This window comes from Lepisosteus oculatus, chromosome 19 (genome assembly GCF_040954835.1).
Source record: "Lepisosteus oculatus isolate fLepOcu1 chromosome 19, fLepOcu1.hap2, whole genome shotgun sequence".
In the NCBI taxonomy this organism is placed as follows: domain Eukaryota; kingdom Metazoa; phylum Chordata; class Actinopteri; order Semionotiformes; family Lepisosteidae; genus Lepisosteus; species Lepisosteus oculatus.
In genome coordinates, this window is record NC_090714.1 from 13,485,672 (window position 1) to 13,511,160 (window position 25,489).

The 25,489-nt window shown below is 43.1% G+C and overlaps 3 protein-coding genes and 1 long non-coding RNA gene across 8 annotated transcripts in view; 1 reads left to right on the forward strand and 3 right to left on the reverse strand.

Moving 5' to 3' along the window:
- Positions 1-64: 64 nt before the first annotated feature.
- LOC107078993 (lipopolysaccharide-induced tumor necrosis factor-alpha factor homolog) lies at positions 65-4,325 on the reverse strand. 2 transcript variants are annotated; one of them, XM_015360109.2, is made up of 5 exons: positions 4,146-4,325; positions 2,815-2,938; positions 2,350-2,502; positions 1,786-1,963; positions 65-1,043 (listed from the first exon to the last, which is right to left on the reverse strand). In XM_015360109.2, the coding sequence occupies exons 2-5, from the start codon at positions 2,915-2,917 to the stop codon at positions 935-937; spliced, it is 543 nt and encodes a 180-aa protein (XP_015215595.1). In that variant the 5' UTR covers positions 2,918-2,938; positions 4,146-4,325; the 3' UTR covers positions 65-934. The 2 variants fall into 2 exon arrangements, with proteins under 2 accessions (XP_015215595.1, XP_015215594.1); XM_015360108.2 differs by having other exon boundaries at positions 4,088-4,311.
- Positions 4,326-6,132: 1,807 nt separating this feature from the next.
- Positions 6,133-11,878, reverse strand: pdia2 (protein disulfide isomerase family A, member 2). Its single transcript, XM_015360148.2, has 11 exons — positions 11,674-11,878; positions 10,339-10,545; positions 9,776-9,909; positions 9,346-9,483; positions 8,875-8,991; positions 8,643-8,768; positions 8,183-8,377; positions 7,956-8,076; positions 7,195-7,376; positions 6,761-6,847; positions 6,133-6,510 (listed from the first exon to the last, which is right to left on the reverse strand). Exons 1-11 carry the CDS (start codon positions 11,876-11,878, stop codon positions 6,439-6,441), a joined length of 1,584 nt encoding a protein of 527 aa, XP_015215634.2. The 3' UTR covers positions 6,133-6,438.
- A 1,292-nt stretch (positions 11,879-13,170) lies between these two features.
- Positions 13,171-25,489, reverse strand: part of arhgdig (Rho GDP dissociation inhibitor (GDI) gamma) — a 28,683-nt gene continuing 16,364 nt past the window's right edge. For all 4 annotated transcript variants that reach the window (XM_015360525.2, XM_015360526.2, XM_015360524.2 and 1 more), the window contains exons 3-6: positions 21,756-21,839; positions 16,974-17,050; positions 15,722-15,785; positions 13,171-15,045 (exon numbers count right to left, since the gene is read on the reverse strand). In XM_015360525.2, the coding sequence (XP_015216011.1) occupies positions 14,846-15,045; positions 15,722-15,785; positions 16,974-17,050; positions 21,756-21,839 (425 nt within the window). In that variant the 3' untranslated portion in view covers positions 13,171-14,845. The remainder of the gene's footprint in view (positions 15,046-15,721; positions 15,786-16,973; positions 17,051-21,755; positions 21,840-25,489) is intronic.
- Positions 18,383-19,687, forward strand: LOC138224207 (uncharacterized). The gene is made up of 2 exons (XR_011182562.1): positions 18,383-18,924; positions 19,270-19,687. It is a non-coding gene; the product is annotated as an uncharacterized lncRNA (long non-coding RNA).

Here is a 25,489-nt window from a genome sequence, read left to right on the forward strand (position 1 = left end):
CCTGTGACGCACACCCTGGCAGGTCAGAAGGCCAGCTGGAATGAGGAGCACTGTGGCACTAAGCTAGGAAGTGGTTTTTAATGAAATAGCAGGACCACCCATCAGACTGAGGCTGTGTAGTGATTCATTTCTGGTCAGGTTGCAGGGTTACAAAGTTGTATAATAAAGCTAATTTGTACATATAAAAGCCTACACACATGTCAAAGATCTATGCAATAGCATCCTTCTTCATTGTGGTTCTGCTATCAGTCTTCTTGGGGACAAGAGAGCATGTTTAACCTGATTTGGAGATAGCAAGGTGAACTCTGGTTGCTAGAACATAAAGCTTCTCACATTAGCTAGCCAGTCCTGGCACCCCTCGAGTCTGTTAGTTACTTCAAAGGAGCAGCTGCAGGGTTTCCTTGTGTCTGACACTCAGCTCCAGCTCTAGAAGCAGATCGCTAACGAAGCAGCTCCCCGCTTTTGACAGATTTCAGTTTTAATTCATGTGTAAAAGACAGAAACACAAAAGTAGAAACACCAGATATCTTTGTAGTCACAAATGAATATGTTCCTACTCAGCATGATGATTTATGCATTTCAGAGCAAAAGTTAAATATGTATAGTAGTTGAGTCTAGGAACAAAGAGCTATGATATTTAACAGCAGCAGCAGGAGGAGATAGAACTGTATTAAAAAAGTTGATTAGAAGCATTCACCATCCAGAATACCAGAACAGCCAACTGCTATTTGTTATGTACATTTGTATATGCTTATCGTCCTCCTATAGTTTGATGGGATCCACAAATATGTTTGGAGTCTGTTTTATACCTAAGAAAATGTACAACATTTTTTAAAACCATGTTTCGGTGATCTCTGATTCTTGTTCCATGCAACAAGCACAGACCATAGAGCTGCTGAGAAGCACGAGGCTGAAGGAGCAAGAGAGATTCTGATCACATTCTCTTGTGGATGTGGAGATTCTGGTGGCACTGAGGGCAGCTGTGATGGGCGTCCATTAAACTGGTCACAAAAAACGGCAGGAGGCAACATCCGCAGATAAGCCTAGGAAACAGAAAGTTTCTGATGTCAGTTTTGTACAGTTGGAATTTTTACTATTGCCAATTTTGCGATGCTCGCAAACGTCTACCTAAACAACAGTTTTGTTAATGTCGTAATGATTGTCGTACATTTTTTTTGTCGGTATTAACCAGTTCTACTGTGTGGTGGGAGACTGTATTGTTTCTTCCTAATTTGCTCTAACCTTCTGTTGGCTTGAATACCAAAGGTTGTCATGTCTGTGGAAATCCTGCATGTCCTGTTTTTCTTTCTCTTGCAAAGTTGCCCTTCACCTCTCCTGCTGCTCTTAATACATTCCTCTACCACCCTCATGGCTGTAAAATGCCATTGATGTGTGTCACTGATAGTCTCAGGTATGAATATTTTCTAAACTTGTTTTCCGTGGTTTCCGAACTCATTTTAACTGAGTGTAGGGCATTCCATTTTTAATTTTTATCAGTGCAAGGATTGCTTGGGTTGTTTACCTTTAGAACTTAAAGGCATTGTAGGTTTGTGGAGAATGTGGTTTGAGTTCCTTCAACCTGCTGGAGTATTTTCAGTGTTCAAGGAAGAAGACAGCAAATGATTACGATGTCAGCTGTTATTTAGTGACAGAGGCGGAGATCATTTAAAGAGTTTGATTTGTCACCTGTGGTGGAAGGGGACAGCTCGTTCTGAAAACTGCTCTTTCTCTCCGCCTGCAGAGAGAGTCTTCCAGTGCACTCGTGAATCGCAGTGCTGTACTCACCCGAAAAGGATAAACAACAAGCACAGCATCCAGGAGAAGACTCCTGGTTTATAGATGACCTTCGTCATGACCCTCTGCTTGCAGTTGCTGCAGGTTGTCATGCTGGGCGTGTCTCCCAGGTTGGAGGAGACAACCACGACCTGCTGCATGGGCACAAAGACGGTCTGGCCAGCCTGCACTGTGGAGAGACAAATGGCACCATGCAGATCCGAAACAAAGCACACAGACATGTCCTTCTGGAGCCGGGCCCATCCCCCACAGGTACAGGAGCCTAGTCTGAGAGACCCAAGGTCTGGGTGCACCTTGGTCACATCTTGTTACGCCGTTGAGCCACACATGTGAAATGAATGGCCTGGGGAAAGCTGACAAGCTCACTAACCATACTTGCCTTCAGAAAAGGTTTTATAAAAGTTCACCCTGGCAGATTTGCCATAGGTGTCCTACACTTCCGGTGCAACACTGCACTGTGTTAATAGTCCTCATGGTACATGTTTGGATCAAGACTGGGGCTTTGTCTGCGTTGACCCACTTCTTTCCAAAAGAACAGTACAAGGAGGTACATACCCTGGGCCTGCGGCTGGTTCTGCACCACCGGTGCTGCAGCGCTAACAGGCACTGTGGACTGTGGCTGGGGGGCGCACACGTTGATGTGAATGTTGCCCGAGTTCTCACTCTGAGCCCCGTAGCCGACTTTTGCATTCGAACCCTTGGGCGGATCTGTGGGGAAGAGAAAATCCTCTCAAGGTTTCTAAAGGGGTCTGCGCAGTGGCGCCATCATGGCTCATTCCGACAATGGCTGCAACCTGAACCCCAGCGGAACGATAAGGGACAGACGCTCTCTTCGCGTTCTGATGTTGATCGCGGTGATAGATTGAGGTGCGGTGGAAACTCCAGACCTCACATGAGGGTTAAAGGCTGAGTTCCTGGTGCCTACCGCCAGAGGAAAACCTTATTCCGATGACTGTGGGAGGCAGTCGGAATTCAGCATGGAGAGATTTGCTCCCACGCAAGCTGCAGGAGCTGACGTACCTGTTTCCTGGTAAGCGGGTGGAGTGGGGAGGGCCGCATCTACCTCGCTGTAGGAAGGTGCTCTGGGGAACTGAGTTGTGTCCAGCTCGGAGGCAGGCTGCATTTTGTCCTAAATGCGTGATTGCTGGGGAAAATGGGGGAGAAAAAGGAAGGTAGTTGTGAATTCTTTGCTCACGTGGCACACAACGAGTGTCTCACCTGGCTGCTGCAGGGGACAGAGCCAGGTGAGACACTTCCTGAGCAGGGACACAGCAGCCTGTCCACGTCGGTGAAGGAGACGGGGCTCGTCCAGTTACAGAACCTGGTACAGCTGGTACAGGGCACCGAGCAGTAGTTGATTGCTCCTTAAAGACAGGTTTGGATTAAAGATGACATGAAATCTTCCACCTGTTTTCTCAAGATTTGTCATATCAAGAAATGAGAAATTTAAAGGCGAAATAAATAAAGAAAATTCTGTTAATTTAAAGCTACTTAGATTTTCACCATGTTGACTAGTATTTCAAGAGTAAGCAAGAGCTCGGGCTTAAAATCATGTGGAACCAACACAAATGTATAACAATGTTAATAATGATGAAAATAGATGAAATACATAATAACTAGTCATTAATCATTTTACATTCTTGTAACGCTCAAGGCAGTTAAAGAATAATGATAAGGAAAGAGCATTTTGTACTCCAGGAAAACATTGATTTTCTAAAAAATGTTTAATCCACAAAATAAAAATGGATAATATTAAGCTTTCAAAAGTGAAATACATAATTTAATCCAGACCTTTTCTGACAGTTTAATTCTTAGTTCTTTCTTCTAAACAATACAAAAGAGTATTGGAAATAACAGTCACCATTAAATGGGGGCAGAAATATTTGGTTTCTCACAAAAAGCCAAATAATGAAATTAGATTAATAAGCAGTTTTAACACAGTGAGGAAGTCCCATGCAAATACTTTTACACATTCCCCATAGTCACAGGACCATAAACTGAACAACAGAATAAACAAGAATTAGCCACAAAAACAAGCAAAAGCAGCAATGCAATTCTTTGTTTTATTAATAACAATTAATGTCTGTGTATCTGATGAACATTTTACTCCCTGCTGCGGCTGAATGGTGCATTCATTGATCTGAAATAAATGCTTGATTTCTCTGCTGGCTGAAGTGCTATATCGATACGTAAATACATGAACGATTGTGTCAATTGACTAAAAAATGAAAACGTTGAGCTGTCGGTCAGTTTAGATGTGAGTGAGGAAATGGCAGGAAAAATAGATTCTTACCCTACAAATGATCAGTCGGAGCTTGGGAAGGGAAATGAAAGCTATTTAAATACAAAACCTCTTTAGAAGGCTGTTTTCAGATCTCTCTCCCCTTTTTCATCCACTCTCTTCACCCGTCTGTGGAAGTGAGCTAGTACAGCCTGTTTGTGTTCTCTAAATGGTGTTTGGCAGTTGTTTATTTCAAGCTACATTCCTGCGTCTAGGTCTTTGCCTCTTAGACACACCCTGCAGCGGGTGGACAAAATAAAACTGGCAGACCACGCACCGAAAATGAAAGTTTTCCTTGATTCGGGGTGTAAGGCAAAATAACCAAGACGCAAATCAAAACCTAAGCTTGTCTTTGAGCTGCGAACTGTGCACCCACTCCACAAGCTCCGCTGAGCTGCTTACCAGCTCAAAGACTGAGACTCTCACTGAGCCTCCTCCAGGAACTCCCCCGTATCACTGGGCACTTGCTCGCTCAGTTGGTCAGTCAGCTGGCTGGTCCATCAGTTCATCGTTTGCTGGCTTTCAGATATAGCCAGATTTTATTTACTAGCTCATCTACAAAAATGACATCTGTTGAATTTGAATAAATAGTCTCCATTCTTAGATTTTTCTTTATTCTTTGCTACTTTCAGTGTTCCATTCTCAGGATTCAGCTTATTACATAAAGTATTTCTGTTGGATACTGGGCATTTGGGGGTAAATTCTGCTTTGCAATTAATTTTCAAATGAGGTCTGTGTTGTTGTTGCTACAGAAGTGACCAGTGACTGTCCTGTCTGTAAAATGAGCCACCTGAGTTGGGACAGTGTGACCTTGCTTCTCGAATAGGGATATATTTTTTTAGAATCCGCAACGAAAAGATAAGATCTGAAATTTGAGCTTCAGTTTCTGTGTTAACCTGGGTGAATCGCACAATCAGCCATTTCAGCAAAACCTAAAGTTGACCAAACTTGTCGTGAATTGCACATAGAACACACATGACTTGTAAATGTCAATAGAGTCCTGCAAAATATTAATGAACGTACATCAGCGGTCATAAATTAAAATCAGCAAAAAAAACTACACACAGAAACTTGAGACACAAAACCTTCTGCATTCTTCACATAGTACAAGAGACAAGACAGGAAAATCAATAAGAGTTGAAAACTCTTCAACTGAGCTTCACTTTAAGATGCACAGTCATGTAACACAAGATGATCACTGATAAGGACAAGGCATTAAGAGCCCAGGACCTGTCTGAGATGGGAAATCAAAGTAAGCTGAACAAAAGTAACAAGATACTTTTGACAAAATGTCTATAAATCATGCAACTCTTTCATTTGTAACTAGGGTGTACACTACATCAATGTGTCAGATCTCTTTCCTAAAAAATAACAGTAAAACCCTCTTTCTTCCAATCATAAACACTCCCATAAACAGTATAATTAAAACAGATGAATTTCTCTCCCTGCCTGTGACATCAAAGCTGAGCAAATAATACTGAGCCACTCACCTCTGGGTGAGTAGAACTCTAGAAGCTCAGACTGTGACTACAGCTTCAGCGCTGCTTTAGCAATTGAAAACGTTTACTTGAATTTGGTTATAGAATACAGGTACATAGATTGGTTTTTTCTCGCCCTGTTAATGTTTTGGAGTAGCAGCAACTGCAAGATCATATTACACCATGTTCTTGAAAGTCTCAACTCATGTCTGCACAGGACATAAAAAGAACAGTGTGTGTTTATGCATGTTTCTATAAAGGTAAATATTTCCTTATTTTTATGTCATAGGAGGTACTTAAATGTTAATACTGTAGTGACAATGGCCAAATAATCACAACTTTTGCATCTAGGCTGTGTCATACACCACATTGCAAGTCAGTGAAATTTTGAATAGTGGGAAGACTCACTCTTTGGGTTGTGTAAACAGTTGACTTGACTGAAACAGAAGTGATCTGTAGCTCGGCGACCTCAGGCTTCTCTTCAGATGAGCACAGAAGTGTACAGGATTGTCAAAATGTGCAAATCTGGTCTTGTGCTTTAAAACACAATCTTGTGTTACAGTTTTAAAGTAAAAGAAGTGGCCTGGCACAATGCATTTTATTTTATATAACCAAATGGTGACATTTTAAAAAAGTAAATAAAAATAAGTAAGAGGTTTTACAGAATTGGTTGGTTCGACCTAACACAGTGCAGCTTTCACACAGTAGTAATGTCACTTTTTATCTCAAGTCTTGGGATGTATGTTTAAAAACGTCCTAAACATATTCATCAATTTAAAAGAGAGATGTACACTGTAATACCACAAAAGAAACAGGCTTATTGCTGGAATGAGTATTGGTACAGATAGGAGCTAAATAAGCAGTTTTATTCAGATGCAGTAGAAATCATAATTCATCCTTTGACGTCTCATTGGCTTGTGTTGGTATGTCTGTAGTGGTATCAGACTCCTCAGAGACCTAGAAAACACAGAATGAAATCTTAAATAGGAATCCTTACTGTATATGGTCATTTCCAGTAATTTCACTTTGTACGTTTTAATACTGTCAACCCGAAACACCAGGGACAGACTATGAGGAGACCAGTCTGTAATACATTATTATGGGTGTGTTAAGGGCCACATTTCCCCATTGAGAAAATGTGCACAGTTCATTTGTCTGCTCAAAGGAGACATTTTGGCCTTAAGCCTGGCAGAATGGTGACATTTACCTCTTCTTCCTCCTCAGGCAGTTCACCTCCATTATCCAGAAATTTGGAAAACGTCTCCAGATCTCGCCGGCCATCATAGTCCACAATCTGCGCAATGAAGGCAAATTTCAAAAGCTCCGATCGGCAAAGAAAGTTACAGAGTAGCAGTTGTAGACTGACTGTTTCGGCTGTTTAGTACTGCAACAACGAGAAGTGTCCGCCAGGCAGTTCTACAGATCCCGTGCACAACAAAGTAAACCACATAGATGGTCAGGTACGCTTTTACCGCAGTGCTGGGAAAACATAGATTTAAAAAGGTGTCAGTGATCAAGGGTTTTTATTGTGGATCAGCTGCAGCCAGAGTTACTTTCCTTGTGCCTGGCAACTAGAAATGATCAGCAAAGCTTTCCAGCACCCCAGTTCCAGACACACTTACAGGGGAGCTCCCTCCTCACCTTTCTCTCTGTGCCAGCTGGGAAATATTTGATCGTAGGGAATCCAGACACGGTGAGCCCCTCGACGTCGTTGGCGGTGGCGTCCATATTGGCAATGATAATGTTCTCGTGGTCTTTGTATTTTTCTCCCAGCTGCTCCCAGACGGCCGCCAGCTCTTTGCAGTGGGCACACCAGGGGGCATCTTTCAAACAGGCAGGGTAAGAAATGTCAGGCTTCCCCGAGTTTGTGATGTGATTCCAAGCTCTTTATGTATTTTTTTTTAAAAAAGGTAAGCAGCCTTTCTGAAAAATAAAATTGGCTTTGCCACCTTCGAAATGTCAACACTATCAAGTGTGCGGCGCAAAGTCTGACAGATGTGTTTCTGTACTTTTACATTTTTTTGTGATACACCAGTAAGCACTGCGGAGAAATGTGGCCGGACTTTGAAGTCTGTACCTGACAGTGGGGCATTACTGAGGTTCAGCAGAGGGTCATGAAAAGGCAAAATTGCAGATCGCACAAACCAAAGACCGACCTGGACTGAACATTCAAGAGTCTAGAGGGCTTTTTCGGTCCCCGACATTTCTTCTCATGGAAGGTGGTTTTTATCCCCATCGTTATATAATAAAAGCAGTTTGTTGGCATGTACTGTGCCTACATGGGTGTTCGCCTCACGAGTGGGCTACTGTACTCACATTTCAATTGACCAGCAGGGCTCTGAACCTTTCCCCACAGCCGAGTGGGGGTGAGTAGACTTAAGGTGTTTTTTTTGGCTACTTACAGAATTCTACAAAGACGTTCTTGGTTTCGGCGAAGGCCACTTGTTCAAAGTTTTTGCCCACCAGAACCTTCACGGGCTTCTTATCCCAGTCCTCTGGGACTTCCTGGCTCATGAGGTGGGGCTGAGGAAGAATGGGAAAGTGGCAGGAGAGTTGGGGGGTCACACTTGGGGCTCTGCTACCATTACGGCTGGGGTCCGTGACTGAGAGGCCCCGAGGCGGACGGTACCTTGACTGTCCTGTCCAGCACGCCCCGGCACAGAGCGCTCAGGCTCTCGGCGGTGATGGCCTGCTCCCCCAGCGAGTACTTCTTCGCCGTGTCGATGTCGACGAGGCGGACGGTGGGGGCGTCCCGGGTGCTCAGCCCGAAGTAGCTCAGCACGTGCTCGTTGTCGGGGGAGACGTCGATCAGAATGAACAGCACCTACAGCAGCGAGAGAGGAGGTCAAGACGGAGCCCTCCCCTGTCTTCGAGGACAAGTCGATGGGCTGGAGAAACCAGGCTGTAGCATGAATGACTGCCTTTGCCCTATGAGGAATTTTATCTATTAAAAACAGCAAGAAAAATGTGTTTAAAACCCCCTGCTTTGCTGGTGGATCGCCAGAGACAATCTGCACAAGGATGTTGATTTTGTACTCCTTTTTCAGGCCTATAAACACACTGGGGAGCTAGGGAACGCTGTTTCTCACCTGGCCGGTGAACTCTGACGCCACCCCTCGGAAAGACTCCAGCAGCTGGAGGTGCTCCCCCACGGTCTTGTTGATGAAGAGCAGTAAGTGATGGTTTATTTTCGCATCGAAAATCCTGTGGGCGTTCTGGAAAGGGAGACGAGAGTAAATTCACGCTCACATAGGGGAGCGGCCCAGCGCTATTGAACTGCGAGAATGAAGAACGCAGCCGAGCGCCGTGACGGTACTGTACCTGCTCGTTGAACTCGACGACGCGCTCAAGCGCATTGACCCTAATAAACTTGTCCACCATTTCTTTACTCAGCTGTGCGTCCTCTGGCATTTCCAAATCGGCACGTTTCTCATCGAACTGTAGCAGTACAAACAAAAAAAACATTAAACTGGGATTAAACAGGGAGGCGTTAAAACCAATACTTTTCTGAGACATAAGATGTATTTGGAATTTTCAGTTTAACCGCGAAGAGATCTTTTTATTTTCATAGTTCCATTTGAGCTTTTTTATTACTTAAAGGACTTTTTATGACAACTTTGTTTTTTTTTATTCTCAAATAGTTTGTAAGTCGTACCCGCACCGGATCCGATCATAGGTAGGGCGGAGACTGTACCGTGCAGTGAGGAAGGCTCAGCTGTTACAAGTATTGGCCACCAGGTGGAGTTTGTTCGAGGTGTCATCCAGACGCCTGCGAAAACTCAACTTCCGTACCTTTTTGAATAATACAATTCTGTTCTTGGAAACCTCGTAGTTCTGGAAAATGTCAGGACTACTCGTGATACCGAATGTGATGTCTGCTCTGTCGAGAGCCGTTTCGTTGAAGGCCTTGACGTCCTCGCTCTCCATGTCCTGAAAAGACATTGAAACGCTTGGTACTGAATATGATACGACGCCAGACAGTGGCTGGCAAACGAAATTGTAAATGTATGCGATCTTGGGTTGAAGAAAAATAAAATTTAACCAGAAAGCATTAACATACATATGCATCTGTAAACGATATGCGATGCACAAGCAGCTGCAAAAAAAAGCATATGCTAACATATCGGTAGTGGCTTTAATCAAACATATGAGCACTTGTTGCTCTTTTAATGCCTGTCAGTTTGTGTTATATATCTGTAAATGGATATGAAAGGGCACTTACTGTAAAGAAACCGATAACAGTGACATTATTTGCATCGATAAGGTCCTGAGCACTGGCCACGCTCTCAAGAACTGTGGAAACTGGCCCTGTTCGCCGTTTCAGCCACTGGACAATCCCCAAGGCCTTCCTCTTCCCTGAAGTCATACAAGCGCAAATAAAGATTCCCAAATCTCCCCAACCTTCTTAATAGGCGAAGAAGGAAAGACCTTCATACTGTCTGATTTTCTGCTCTTCGGTTCTGGTTTAAAAAGGCTGTTGACCTTCATGTCTGCAAGACCAGCAGTGAACTAGATGTGGTTACTTTCTGAGCCTAAAGTCCTTGGGCACAGTGCCATTCACATCAAATTGTTGCAGGCCTTATGAGATACTCTCCCATTGTAATGACTCCTACTCTTATTATAACATGCTTTCCTTATTTTCAAAGCTCTGTAGTCGGCTACACATTTCATGACAGCTAAACTACTTTTTAAATCTATGAATTTGGACCACAGGCGTGTGCTATCTTCACCCTGAAGACCCCAAGGTTCAAACCTTGTGTGACCCTGGACTGCGGCAACCCGTACCTGTAAATTCGATGGGAGTTTTCCTGTCCCCGTCTTTGAAGAGTTTCAGGATAGGAAAGCTACTAATCTGAAACTCCTCGGCCAGCCCTTTCTGCTCGGTGGCATCCACCTTCGCCAGCCTGATGTCGCTGGACTCAGTCTTCAGGATGCCAGCGGCTTCGGCGTATTCGGGTTCGAGCGCCTGGCAGTGTCCACACCAGGGCGCGTCTGGACAGGAGACAAGCGTCGGTCAGCGCGGCCTTCCCTGTGTCTTTAGCTACACGCCAATGCAGGACTGACATGCTGCTCACAAACAGCTTGAAGAGGCACAAAGTCTTTTATAACAGAAAGAGGGAGGTTCATTTTTTTTGCTATATTAACTTGTAATAACTAACTTGTGCCATTTAATTGATATGACATGGGCCTCGGGAGAGGGAGGGTTTTTTTTTTTTAGTCAAGTGTTTGTTTTCGACACCTGGATTAAACCAGAAGACATTATGGTGATTAATTGATGTACTGTAACAATGGAAGTGCTTTCAAAATCAATGATATCAAATGCTTATTGTTCCCCACTGAATGGTGATTATTTTCTCCTCAGGTTTGTTCTTGAATACTGATTTACAGACAAAATAGACTGACACAAGATTTCTCTCGCATTATAGGCTTCATCACTCTTTTCTCCTCCCGACTGAGAGCTGGTAGGTGGGGAGCGTTCTGGTGCACTATGGCTGCCGTCGCATCATCCAGGTGAGGCCGCACACTGGTGGTGGTGGAGGGGAGTCCCCATGACCTGTTAAACTCCTCTGAGTGGAGCGTCCAGAAAAGTGCTATAAGCAATTATTATTATTTTATAAGACCATTCCACAAGTCTATATAGCATTGGCTTTTTGAAGATGCTTCTCCGCATGTAATAAAAAAGTAATTTTCGGTAGGTCTGTGTACCCTTATCTACAGCTGCGAAGGCAGTGCAGTTAATTATTATTCAGCAAATTTAACTAAAACCGCACCGGTGAGAACCTTTCCATCTGTTAACTGTTGAAGTCGGACAAATGCCTGAGCTGATAATCGAGTAAATTTTCATTTTCTGTGTCACTAGTTTCACGAGTGGTGACGCCTTTGCATACAATTAGTCGACTGTTCTTCAATTGAATTTTAAAGTTTACACCACTGCGACACGTCCACTGTGCAATGTGTTAGCTACAACTAACGAAATTATCCATTTCTGCGATCTTGGACTCCCTTGATAAATTAGAATTTGTTTGTTAATTGTTTAATAGGAAAGTAGACGAGTTAAGTCAGGGGGAAAAAGCTATTACTTAAAAACACCCTACTCAGAACTAGTTGCGCTATACTTACAAAACTCCACAAGAAGGAACTTGTTTTCACTCAGCGCCCTGGCGAAATTATCCTGATGAAGGACCATAATGCCCTTTTCTTCGGCAATTTCATCAGGTTTGACATCTTCCTTTTCCTGTGCATCCGCAGAAGGATCTTCGACTTCGGCTCTGGCTGTCGAGAGAGTGGCCAGCGCCCAGGACAGGAGAAGCAGGTGTAGCCTCATGGTGCCGCACCTCGCCGCTCGGAATGAATGATGCCTGAGAACTGTCCGGCCGCACCGGTGCTGATAAAGCGGAGACACCCGTGACGAGTCACACAGGAGCCGGCGTGTAAGCTTGCTACTGGTTTCATCTCCCTGCCTTGGTGGGAGTTGCCAAATTCTGGAAAAGCAGCTTCCTCGAGTGATAACCATAACTTTCCCTGGCGGCTGCGACACAACGTTTAATACATTGTGTAATTTCATACAGGCCTACAATGCAATGAATGCTGTTCTAGTGGGTTTGGTTTCTCTCCAGTCGATATTTACGCAGAAATGCAAGGCTTTTAGTTACATTGGTGAGTGGAATATCAGTTTAGAAACCATTAGAATTTGTGATCATTAATTAAAATAAGTAGGGTTAGTTCGAAACTAGCATAGAATACTTTAGCTTTTTTTTAAATTCAAATATTTTACAGCTACATTTGTACGTCGCAAGAGCCTTAACCTTTGTATTAAATTACGTTATTTTTTGTGTTTACTGGAGCACTCTAGCAAATGATTAAACTATTAGAGCTACTATTCAGAAGACGTAATAACATCATGGAACGTTCTTCCCTAGAGAGGCAGAACGTAATGTTAACGCAATAAGACAAGGCGTAGAAGTGCTGAAAATATTCTAACACCTAATTTCTAATAGACCGCATTTATCACTGCAGCTTCAATAACTTTTTTTTACAGACCATATACGAAGGGTGCTGTGTTTGTGGTAGAAAATCTAGGTTGCGTGTCTTTTAATGGACCCTTGTGATTGGCGGCGCTCGGGGGGTTGTTTCTTGGGTAACGGACTGTAATCAGCCTATGAATCCAGTCGATCCCGGGTCGATCGGATTCATAGCAGCTGCACGTGGCTCACTGCCGCCGTCTGTTCAGCTTCTCCCGGCAGGTGAAGCAGTCCGGCAGGCACAGATACTGGGACACGTCGCATTCAGAAAGAGAGGTCACTGTGCTCAACCCTGTGATCGAGCAGGAAACTGGTAGGTTAGGAAAAGGAGTTCTGTTTAGGCATAATAGATTGACAGCCTGTTAGGGGTTTTAGGACTGTGAGTGCAGTCAAAATACACTTATTATAAAGCCGATCAGTGAAAGCTAAGGGCATGTTCATCCAGTGGACAAAGGTGTAACTGCAATAGTACTTAACAGACAGGACAAATGTTTATTAAAACACAAGTTGCCTGAAGAACTGGAACAGACTAGATTTCCAAGATACATTCCAAGAAGCATTTTTACCTTGAGAGGTTAGCGTAGAGGACACAGACTCACGGAACAATAAGCAATTTATTTGTATAAAAGAACAGAAATGATGTTGCAGTCTTAAAGCACACTTTTAAACTCTCTGCACAGTTCTTACATGTTGTACAAATGCACCAAGAGATCTAAAAAAAACACCCCCCAGAAAGTCATGCAGCAGGACACACCACTGATATTTTAGGTTTCTGAACTTGTTTTTCCATGACATTTAATGTACATTTACACTGCTTACACAATGTTTCGTTAAAGATATACACAGAAGTTAATTGAACTAACGGAGATATACAGTAAGTGTAGCTATACTTTCAGGCTACACCAAATGATTTAGCTTTTTTTTAAAGATCAAAACAGATTAAGCTAGGTTTTCTTTTACTCTTTCACCCAGTAATATACATTTTAAAGGTCTGTTAAAGGAATATTTCACATTTTAAAATTTTCTAGGCTTTAGTGGAAAAACAGCCACACACGACTGAGTTCGTCACATCGGTCCAGTACGACTGTCAACCGTCGAGTGGCGATTGCAGGATTTATTTTTAAACAGATCGCATTTTTAAAGACTGCACTTTCCTGACTGGTTTTAATATTGCATGTGTGAGTCAAGACAAAGTGAAACAAAATAAGACTGAAGCACCAAAGGGCTGTAATCTACACGTTTAAAAGGCACCGAATTGAGGGATAACCAGATGCTGTATAAAACTATGGATTTAAATTAGATGCCAACAGTGTAAATTGTAGATTTAACTATTTTGTTCAGGTTCTTTGCATTTAAACCTATTCTGGCCACATGAATAAGCTATCATTAGCATGAACAAAGCAGTGAAACTTTGTACCCTCACTTGGTTAAAAATATAAGGTACCACAGAGTATGAGTAAAAAGACACTGAACGTCATTTCCGTGTGATCTTTTTTTTGTTTTTATTAATCTTCAATTAGTTCTTTCTTGTCATTTGGAAATAATAAGCTGTCATTTACAGTGAATATAATCTCTCCCATTGAGATATATCAGGAACAGATCAGCAAAAGCTGCAGAAACAGAAGGTTAGAGATGCTCAGGGGAGCACGGTCACAGAGGACAGCCCTTTGCCAGGACAGAAGAAATCATAGCACTGGCTTTCTCACCAGCAGAAATATTTATGCTCAAAAACAAAACTTTGAGGAAAAGACTTTTTCTAAAATCTTCATTAATCCACTGTAGTTTAGATGTATGCTCATGTAAGGGTTTAATCAATCCTATTTGTCCATTGTTCTCTTTCATTAATTATACTCTATACAGCTAGCTGGCCTCTAGGTGCTAGAAACAACCTGACTGCAGTATTTAACCTCCAATGCAAGAATGTGCTCATTTAAATGAAGAAACATAGTAGGAGATAAAATTAGAGAATTGTGAATTAACACCTGAACAGACCAAAATAACTTCACCTTTTAATTTTTTATTTATTTTTTGCTCTGACCGTATTAAAAGACAGTGCTCCTTTTTTGCGTCTCGAGACAGGTTGTGAAGCGAGTCTTTGTTTTTTGCGTGATCTTTCATTGTTCCTCAGTCTGGCTAAGTAGTTTACACCAATCTAGAGTAGTTAAAGGCTTTCCGAACCGCTAAGCTTCGCCTAACTTCCTGTTTGCACAACTTTCACCATCTGCCCAGCAGGGGGCCCCAGAGTGGCGGCAGCAGCAGCAGCGGGCTCTCTATTCGTCCCACTCCTTCTTGATGTTCAGGTTCCACTCCCAGGACAGGTGGTCCGTCTTGTCGTCGTCTGTGAAGTAGGATTTGATGTGATAGGTGCCGCGGACCAGCATGCCCTTGGGCGCCTCCTCCACAGGGGTCATGTACTCGTGCTCCTCGGTGCGCGGCCCGTAGCTCCCCACCATGTACACAGCCTTGTCAACTAGGGGGCACAGGACGACAGTCAGAGAAAGAAACATCTCGTTGGAAAGCCTTTTATCAATGAAAACGATTCAAACGATACATCACTGGAGAGGGACAGAGAACATGTTAAAATGTCACACTGACAATATCTGAAAAGGTATGAACGAGTCTATCAACACACTGCATTCTGAAGAATACCATCGTTGTTTACCTTGCTGGCCATTGGCTGCCATCCCCAGGAGAGAGGGTTATTGGCATTTGACGTTTTTAGAAAAGGTTTTTATTTAGAAGGAGGGATGGGCACACTTGCAATTTAGTTTAGGAAGAAACCCACTGTGGTCAGGGAATACTTGGGTAAATCTGAACTGAATTACATGAAAGAAACCTTTTGAGATATTTTGCACTTTTGATATGAATCATCATTTGAATGCAAATTCAGCTAAGCAGTTATATCATTATATATACACTTTAGGCACTATTATATACTTTGATCCAAAACCATTACAATGATCACCTAATAAAAAACATCTGTGGCTGAGATGTTCTTCTGCTGCTAGCTTAAACAGGACTGGGTTTGTAGTTCAACACTGATGCCAATTATTTTTTTAGAGCCTGCTATAGTCAGTAAAATGCTATGGAGGCATTACAGCCTGTCTGCAAAACAAAACCCACAGGCACAGTGTTAAATCCTTTACCTCTCAGCCCTTTCCTGTAGGTATGGTGCACATACTTCAGCCCAGACACAATATCTCTGTTGACCTGGTGAAGACAAGGACAAAAAGATGACACTGAGATGTGATAAGACCGTTGCAGAAGAAAAAAAACCTGCATTCAATTACAGTTTATTGCATTATCACAGCAAAACCTAAAAAAAAAAAAGTGTTGCACTGAGGCACAAATACCCAAGGTTTGAGATTTTGGTTTTATGTGACAATGCTCACATTTTACAACCACTAGAGGGCATTAAGCACAGTATGAAATACAGCTACTTAATCATTCTAGCCACACCTTGCTCTACACTGCAGGAGAACTGAAAGGAAACCAGCCACAAAATACAGACGGTCATTGAAGCACAGCCTTCAGTGGTTTTAACAGCTCACTCCAGAGGTGTACAGAGTTCTATCAGCCCTAGAGCAAATACCTACCTAGGATGGCTGGAAGTGAACAGTTCATTTGTCTGAAGAAATACCCAGAGCCATTAGAGCATTATGTAAATTAGGTTCAGAGTTAAATGCTATATACAATGTCTCACAGGCACAGCTGTTTTAAAGACACACTGGGCTGTTAGCTTGGAAAAGCCAATGGCTATTATTTCAACACACTGCCTCTAGGATACAACAATTTAGAGAACAGGAAAGGGCTTTATGATGCAATTAGTTATTCTTTTACATTATTTCTTAGTAACATTCTACAATATCGGGGACAAAGACTTTCGTCGAACTGAGTGCGGACTGGAGTGCAGAATAAAGTCACCTGGGGAAGAGGTGGCTGCTGCAGATGAGGAGCTATTAACCATGCACCCTGCATTCTGATTCCTGCTTAAAATGCAGCCCTTGTGTAAAACCACTGGCTGTGATGCAAGACAGCGTGAGGTGCTCATTCTGCAATCTAAAATGGCAATCAGCTGCCTTTTCAGGCCAGTGTATGACTATTTCCCCCAAAAAGTAGAGCCCTGAGTCCCAGGAGAGCATCCAGCAAGTCAGTTTTACAGCATTTTAAAGGCCCCCTGAAGCACAACATTACAGACCACCTACCAGTTTTGCATATTGCCAAAACACTAGTTTATAATACAATGGCCTATTTGTACACAAACACAATTCCACTTGCAATCCGCCTGTACATTTCATCATACCTGATGCTTCTTCATCAGGTGAACTGCAGTGGCATTAATTTCTGCTGGCATCCATACAGAATCCAACTCTGCAGCTAACTTCTTAAGAGACTCACCTTGAAGTGGATTTTCACTCGGTAGTCGACCCCTTCTTTCAACACAAAGTTCTGCTTCTTCAGAGCCTCCAGGTCACCTGAAAAGACAATGCCAAGGTTTGTTCAGAAATTGGTGAAGGACTAATTTGCTACTTCAAAAGCAAAAACAGGCCTTCTGTAAGGTCTTAACAGATGCATGTAGAATCAAACAGTACACACATAGTAGGAGAAAGTTCATAGGTGATGTGTCTGTTGGATATCCAGTTACTCATTTAGTCAATCAACTGAAAACTCCAATTAAATGTTTCACAATCAATTTGTCCCAAAGTGGAGAATTCTAAGTGAAAGAAACTGATTAACGTTTTTTGCAGAGAGCAATCAGAAACTTGTGTAGCTGGCCCTGCTTTTAAAGGCCTCCTTAAATAACCCACTCCAGAGATCTCCTGCATTACTCATCGGGAACCACTTTTCCTTTGTCTCGCCAAGCTTTCGAAAAACACCTCACTGCTTCTTCTCAGAAAGGGAGACCAGTTTCTAATACTAATGCTGAGAAGGAAATAAAAAGAAAAGTGGACTAAAATGAAACGCAAAAAATGCAGTCTGCAACATCACAGACCCGTGAGGCAATGCTATCAGCAGGGCTCGTCATGTGAGCTGCAGCAGGAAATCGATTCAGATCGGTGATGGCAGAACCAGAGAGAAGAGAGCACGTCTGGGAGATCTCCAGACACTTCGGGAAGAGGGGTTCTTGGCGGCTGAGCTTGCAGTTTCACGTCGGTGACCCTACATCAGGTTTTAACACCGATTGCACACACAAAAGGTGAAAATCACCAAACTACCGGCAACTCTTTCAAAGTCTATGCTCCAGTCTTTTCACTGAAAGCTTATCTTGTATTAACATTTTGCACAACTACAAAAAAGCCACCTTATGACGAAACAAGACCACTGGACAAAAAACAGCTATTCTAACCTGTTGAATTTAGCTACAAAATACAACACTGCGTATAGTATGGGGCTCCATTTAAAAATGTTGTTGCTTATTACAGACACTTAATGCTGAGCTCTACCTCCGATTTCAAACTCGGCGTTAAATTCGTAGCGCGGAGTGAAAACATCTGGGAGACAAAGATAAATCAGTCATTTCAGGTGTCACGAGTCGACAGGTGAGACGATGAATAACCAGGTCTGGCTTTATCTCACTGCTGCAGCCAGCGCGGGCAGGGCTGGTGACCAGTGGAGCTCCTCGGCATCACTCCTCCTGCTAGGGCTCTCCCAGTGGGAGCGAGCGAGCATCAAAGGAAAGATCAGAGCGGTACGCCAAACAGGATATTTGCATAAAGTGATGAGAGCTAATTTGAGATCTGCCAGCCTCTCCCCCCTCCCACTTTCACTTGAATGCATTACTGAAAATAAGAAGTCCCCCAGGATAGTTCATTAATGCAACGAATTCTACTTGTTAAAATGGGTCAGCCTAGAAAGTCGCTAACTGCTCTTTAAGGACGACTCTCACTCAACACATACTACATGTATATTTACTGTGCATGTATATTTTAGGAGTGTATCGTTTTAAATAAACTGCATTTAAACAAATATTTGTTAAAGGGATACAGCAAACAAGGGTACACATTCCCTGCAGTACAGGATGTATTCTACATACACAGCTACTGCAAAGAAGCATCTGTTTCCCCTGTTATTTATAACTCTCCTAGCTTGACTGATCCCTTGAGTGTACAGATCCCGTTCTGTCAAAAGTTCTGTTTATATCCGTCCCTCCAAGAACGTGCATTTGACCAAATTGTCCTCGAAGGTTTTTAAATTGCAGCATCCGCCACAATACTCCTCCTGGCCCGGCGGCAGGTCAGACTGCTTCTGGACCCCTGTGGTCTGCAGCACCTGACTGCGCCACGCAGGACAGATCGAATCCAGGATGCCATTCTCCACAACACATCATCTCCTGGGACACTGAGAGGAGGTAGGTCCCCTTGTCCGCAACATGTACCTACACCGACATGTTGAGAATACCCACTGTAACCCAACTGCAGTGCAATTCCAGCTGCTTACAGGCTTATTTTACAGATTTTGTACAAAAGGACTGTAGATTTTTTACTGGTTTTAGCTCCAACCGGGCACATTTAAACACTCCTTGCAAAGTGAGAGTGCAGGTTCCCATTGAATATTCTGAAAGAGGCTGTTAGGCAATATCTGAGAATATGCATGATTAAATCGTTCACTCTTAATCTCAAATCTGCATTCTGGTCAGCTCTCTAGGGTTGCTGGCTTTCACTGCATTTACCACAGGATTCTGTGCCTTTGACAGGGTAAAGAGACTGCATTAGCGCCTCTTCAGACTGGGCATGTGGCCTTGCAGTGCTTCTCCTGAAACAGTCCCTGGAAATGAACAAAGGCAGGGAGATGCTGAGGCACAGCGACGCCCCGAGCTTAACAAAACTGCAATTCGTCACTGTCAGTTGTGAAATTGTGAGGTTCGCTTCAGTGTCTTCATCTGCTGATTATCAACATGATCCATGGACTGGACTCGCACGGCAAGAGAAAACTGTGGTCTGAAGCAAAATACATTTCAACTATACTGAAGACAACAACCATAGTACCATCTAATATTACCTTCAAAGAAAACAAAAACTGGAAAGAAATGTTCATATACAGTATAAAAAGTGAAAGAGATTCAGTGAGATGGTAATCTGGATGATTACTGTAATTATAAAGTATAAAAACTGTAGCTTGTTATGCTCACAATAGAAATTAGAATAACACTGTTATTACATTAGGCAAAGCAAAGCCCATACAATTAGTTACATTTAGTGTTCATCTAGTAAAAATTGCAATAACACAATTGATACAGTGTATATGAAACATGTACAGAGTTGCTATGGGGAGAATTGTGCCCTTCTGAATGCTGAATCTCATGGTTAAAGTCTCTTCAGCCTAAATCTCCCAACACAACAGGTCAACAGGCATTCAGAACAGAGGGAAGGGAAACCTTTCTGATGATCTTTCACTGTGGGCCTGCACTTTCACTTCCTTGCAGAGTAGCTGCGCCGACAGCTTCCAGATCAGACCCAGGACTTCTCTGCAATACTCACTCTTATATCCTGAACTCACTGTGGGTGCAATAGAACACACTGTACAGCTGAAAGGCACACAGTTTTGCATCATAAAAAAAATAATTTAAACAACTTTTGCCATACTGGGGCCTAATATATGCTATAAAGCCCCACAAACAGCAATGGACTACTGCCATTAGAAAACAAGTGCAGATCATGCCCTAGGAAGTGTAAAAACAGTATTGTCAGGGACAGTAGAGTGAACAGTGACTTGGCCTTAAAATCCTGGAGTATAAAGAACAGCAGAATGATTAAATCACATTCATCAACCTGGTAGCTTATGCGCCTTGCTTTCGGCAACACAGAAGCAAGCAGAGTATTCTTGCTCACTGTTCAGTGGTCACCATGCACAGGGGTTCCTGCAGCAGTATATAATAATAATTAAGAATGGCTTAAACTTATATAGCGCTTTTTCTGGACACTCCACTCAAAACGCTTTACAGGGAATGGGGACTCCCCTCCAGCACCACCAGTGTGCAGCCCCACCTGGATGATGCGACAGCAGCCATAGTGCGCCAGAACGCTCCCCACACACCAGCTATCAGTGGGGAGGAGAGCAGAGTGATGAAGCCAGTTCATAGATGGGGATTATTAGGAGGCCATGATAGGTAAGGGCCAATTGGAAAAGCCACCACAGGAATGACTTCCTCTGCGCTGGCAGGCATCTTTTCTCTGAGCGCTGACCGAGAAGGCCCCGAGACGCTTCCCCCAGACTCCAGAACGACTTCGTAGAGACAGATTCAGATAGTTCACATGCAAGCGCACGTAGCGGCGAGCAGCACAACGATCCCGCAGGGAGAAAGTACTTCTCTTTCCAAGAGCTGACTGCGATCAACAAGAATCACAGTTACCATGTCGAGTGTAGCTGAACATGATTAAGGGAAATGGCTGCCGACTGGAGAGCAACCTAATTCTATTCATAAGAAAGAGAATGAACACGCCGCCCCTCCGCCTCCTGTCAGTAGAGCAGCTGTGGGTGAAGGCCCCTGTCCGGAGGAGTAATGACCCGGTGCTGCCGGCCCTCCCTGATGGGCCCACAGAGAATCGCTCCATCACCTAGCAACAGCGTGACCTTCTTACGACAACTGTGGACACCGCTGTGTCACATACAGAACAAGTCAAGGTGCTGGTATTGAGAGCCCTCCCTCGCTCCACACCACTCACCCCACCTTCCCCAAACAGAAGCGACCCCCACCTCTCTGTTTACGCCTTTATTCCTAGACGCCCCCCTCACCTCCCCCCGGATTCGGGTCTGCACGACGCGGGCAGCCCTCGGAGGGGATGACATCATCCTGCACGATGAGAGGCAATTACACTGCAATACAGCCCCACCGGGACCTTTTGTACACAGCATCCACTAAACAAACACATCCATCTCTTTTATAACCTACAGCCTCCCTTATGAGGCTTTGCTGAACATTTTCTGCACAAGCTACTAAGCATTTAACCGGAGCACGCCACTCTCTGCGTTACATTTTGTGTACGACAGGATGTAAAAACTGTCATTAAAATATGCCTTCACTTCCTATTTCCTAAAGGCATTGCAGCTGTCCTCCAGGCCTTTCACACTCGGAGAGCTCCAGTCATGCCCGTTTCTTAACGTGCATCTGCAGAAGGAGAACTCGGAGCCGAGCTGTGACCCAGTACAGCCATGGAGTGGGGGGTGCTGGGCTTGTCTTACCTGTCAGGTCCATCGTGATGGGTCCCGGAGCCTGACCACAGACCAGCGTCAGCCTTGTGACCTCAACGTTGGGCACAGTGGGGTCTGGGAAGGGAAGGAGGACAATGAGGTTGGCACAATAATGTCAAGGCAATGAAACAATAAAAGGAAGGCATCAGAGCTGTTGAATATATCCAGATGTGTAACAAAAGTCTATCAGAAGAATTCCATTTATTTTCAACCAGACTTAATCTTTTTTATAGCATGAGGTCCGAGTCTACTGAAACAGGTCTGGAAAGAGCACCGAATTACATCGGTTTGCCACTTGCAAAAACGCAGTTGTCAAATTGTTGTTGTTCTGCCTGAAAGAGGTCAGAACAGGGAGGCCATACTGAGGTACAGTAACTATTCCACAATTCCTTCAGGCTGTGGACAGCTTCGAAAAATCTGTCCAATTGCTCAGTGATCTGTAAATGGAAATGTTTATTAGAAGAAGCCTTTAAATACACACAGCCTGCCATGGTAACATGGCAGTTTGAAATATAACAAGCCTGGACTATAGGCATATGCACTCTTCCATAAAATAAAAATTCACTGGACTGTAAACTTCTCATTGTAATGTTTTACATTTGGACAAGTGGACTACCCAGCTCGAATAGATTACAAATGAAAAACAGAAGACATTCACCTGTGACATAAATTTAAGGCACAGTAAAATAATCTTCTCAGACATGTGAAAAGTGGAATTAAATCTGTTGGTTTTTGGACACAAAATAAAGGCATATTTTTTCATTAGACTATTGTGCTACAGCTCTCTGTTCGGCCTCGATGCACAACACTGCTGGCGTGAGGGAGAAGGTGGCAGCTTTCAGTCAGAAGCACAAACACCCTTTCTTTAGTGGAGTGTCCAGGACTACACAACTGTACATGCACCCATCACTGACAATGAGCTTTCCTGAACTGCTTGTCCAGCACTGACAGTTCATAAGGCTCAGTCTTCATCCCAGTTTAGCACACAGCCACTGGAGTAGTAGTGTCTGTCCTCCAGTCAAGGGAAACATGGAAGAGAGCTTGCCCAAGAGGTGCAATTTTCCCACATGTGGCCCTCAGTGACTTCTTGCCAGGGAATCTGATGCATATTTAAAGATTTGTAATTATTTCAACGTCAATTGTAAGGTATATGGACTGTATTTTTGGCCTTCTAGAAAGCTTCAGCTAATATGGAAATGACTGGGCTTGCCGGCTCAGCTTTGCAGCGGAATGACGAATGAGTATTGGCAAGAGAAAGCTTTTTATGTTTTGTTTAATGCAGCAAAATGAAAGTAATGTCGAAAAGGGAAGAAAAGTTAAAAATAAATCACGGCCGCCATCTTTTGAACATGCCTCCGTCAGAAGGGCGTAAATTCCTGTTAACCCCAGTAATTCTGCCGGAGCACTTGACACCGTTTCTCCACCATCCAATAAAAAAAAACTCCTTTAGATGAAATTGATCTATATATCTTTCTCGTAGGGCTCAGCAATTTCCAAAGCAGAGCTGAAAAATTCATAAACGCCTAATAAGCGCTGGTCTGTTCTGCAGTATGATTCCCCCCCTCAGGGAGTCCTCTTGGGTTAAAATGCCTGAGAGGGAAATCATTGCACTCTGCTCTGCATATAAAGACCAGACCTGTGAATAATAAAATGCTCCTACACACAGAGCTGGAAATTAAGGCAAACTTGAAAGCCCCTGGGTGCAACTGAAAGATGGGAGGCTCTGCACCGCTGAGCAAGTTCCGCTCCCATTCATAAAGACAGCGAGGCTGCAGGGCTGTAGCTCCGTCAGAAAGAGACTAGCAACACAAATACTTTATGTACAGCCTATAAAATGCCATTATACACTAATTGAAATCTTAACATTTCTAATAATTTGATGCAAGAAATAAACTGCATATCTGCATAAAATCGCATCTTTAGAATAAACCTGCTGTGACTTTCAAGCTATCCACTAGATCTCTAAACAAGAAAGTGTGTAAACAAAGTTCTTAATAGTAATTGCAGAGATGCAAGGAGTCACAGAGCAGTTCAGTGAAGATTTGAAGGCCTCCTGGAAATCAGACTGACAGAGTGATTCTTCTTCTTCTTCTTCTTCTTCTTCTTCTTCCTCACAGCCTTAGTCCCAGACTGTCCTGGGGTCAGCTGCTTTGGTTGCTCTTCTCCACTTGTCTCTGTCGAGCACATCTTCCTCACTCACTTCACATACCTCCATATCTTTTCTCACACAATCCATCCATCTCTTTCTAGGCCTGCCTCTTCCTCCGTTACCTTCCACCTCAAATTCCATTACCCTCTTTGTTACTTCCTCAACGTCCCTCCTCATGATATGTCCATTCTCTCGGTGTCTAATCTGCTTCCTCTTTTATTTTTAACAAGCACCTTTTACATTTGAAAACACCTCCTCTAAATGGCATTTGGAGAGCCACACATTTTAGGATCAATAGATTTAGTGTTAACTTTTTGATTCTTTCACAGAGTTCAATATGTGCGAGACAACAGTATGTTTGCTCAGCCTGTCAGTTTCTTTGTGAAATAACAGGTACGTCTCCTCACACAAGAAAATCCTGCGTGCAGAGCGAATCCAACACTATCAAACAAGGTCTGATCTCGGGATCACCTCACATGCACTACTGCTGCAGAAACAGCCACAAGACAGAGCTACGTTTCAGCCTCTTGGCCCCATGGAGCAGTCAGACCACAGCTACAGGTGTGCAAAGTGTAAGCAACTTGCAGGAGTACTGTACAGTTACCACTGGTATTTCTGGAAAAAAAAATGTTTCTGAAAGAAAACCATCTTTAAGCAAAATGTCTAAGTAAGGGTGTAAACCCATCACTGATTTCAATGGTAAATGAAGGTTCATCAATATTTACAGCAGGGGTGTCCAATCCTGGTCCAGAGGAGCCCCAACCCAATTAGTCGTACAGGTTATCCGTTTTTAAACACATTAGCAAAGCCTATTGGTGAATTAACCATTTAATCTATTTGTTTAAAGAAAGCTTCTTTGAGGGCTGAATAGGATACAGATTATGTTCTGTATAAAGTACTTGATTTAACAAATAACCGGATTAATCGATCGTAATGGATATTGTTTTGAAAATGTAATTTAACAGTGACCTATGAATTCAGGTTTGGGGAGTTCCAATTTAAATTTCTCCCCTCTTAAACAGCCAACGAGCAGCCTGTGTTGGCAAACAAAAAGCCGCTTATTTGCACATCTTCAGTGCACATTAATTAAGAGGATTATACAGCTATTTTAAAAGCTCTTTCTTAACTAAAACTAATGGTTTTAGTTGCTCAATGAAGAGCAATGAGAGTTAATTAAACACGCTGGCATCACTGTGAACCCTAACGTTTGAATGAGTAGTCTGCATTTTCCTGTGCTGCTCTAGAGCAGACCAAAGAGTCTCTGCAGAATATTGCAGCCTCACACTTTGAAATAGATCAAAGCAATTGCCCTTGGTGGTTGAAAAGAACAGTCCTGGACTTCATTAGATCACTCATCGGCAGATTATTTTGAAAGAGAACTTCATTCTGTTTGAAAATCAAATGCCCTGTTAAGATGACAATGTTTGTATCCCACTGCTGTAAGAGTATTAATGAGGAACCTTAATATGAGGAGTTCTGTAAGGAAAAGTAATGTGTTTAATACGAATTCGAATTTCAAACTAGGTTTTTCCCGTTGTATTAGGAAATTGCAAAAGCTCAGAAGGATTTGTGATTC

Excerpts from the sequence above, each read along its gene's own strand:
- pdia2 (XM_015360148.2), bottom strand. The coding sequence starts at position 11,878 with ATGAGGCTACACCTGCTTCTCCTGTCCTGGGCGCTGGCCACTCTCTCG. Across the intron at positions 8,378-8,642 it reads CGTCAGAGTTCACCGGCCAG|GTGCTGTTCATTCTGATCGA; the intron begins GTGAGAAACAGC and ends TCGCTGCTGTAG. Across the intron at positions 8,077-8,182 it reads TGCTGGACAGGACAGTCAAG|CCCCACCTCATGAGCCAGGA; the intron begins GTACCGTCCGCC and ends ATTCTTCCTCAG.
- LOC107078993 (XM_015360109.2), bottom strand. The coding sequence starts at position 2,917 with ATGCAGCCTGCCTCCGAGCTGGACACAACTCAGTTCCCCAGAGCACCT. Across the intron at positions 1,964-2,349 it reads GAACCAGCCGCAGGCCCAGG|TGCAGGCTGGCCAGACCGTC; the intron begins GTATGTACCTCC and ends GTCTCTCCACAG. Across the intron at positions 1,044-1,785 it reads TTGTTGTTTATCCTTTTCGG|GCTTATCTGCGGATGTTGCC; the intron begins GTGAGTACAGCA and ends TCTGTTTCCTAG.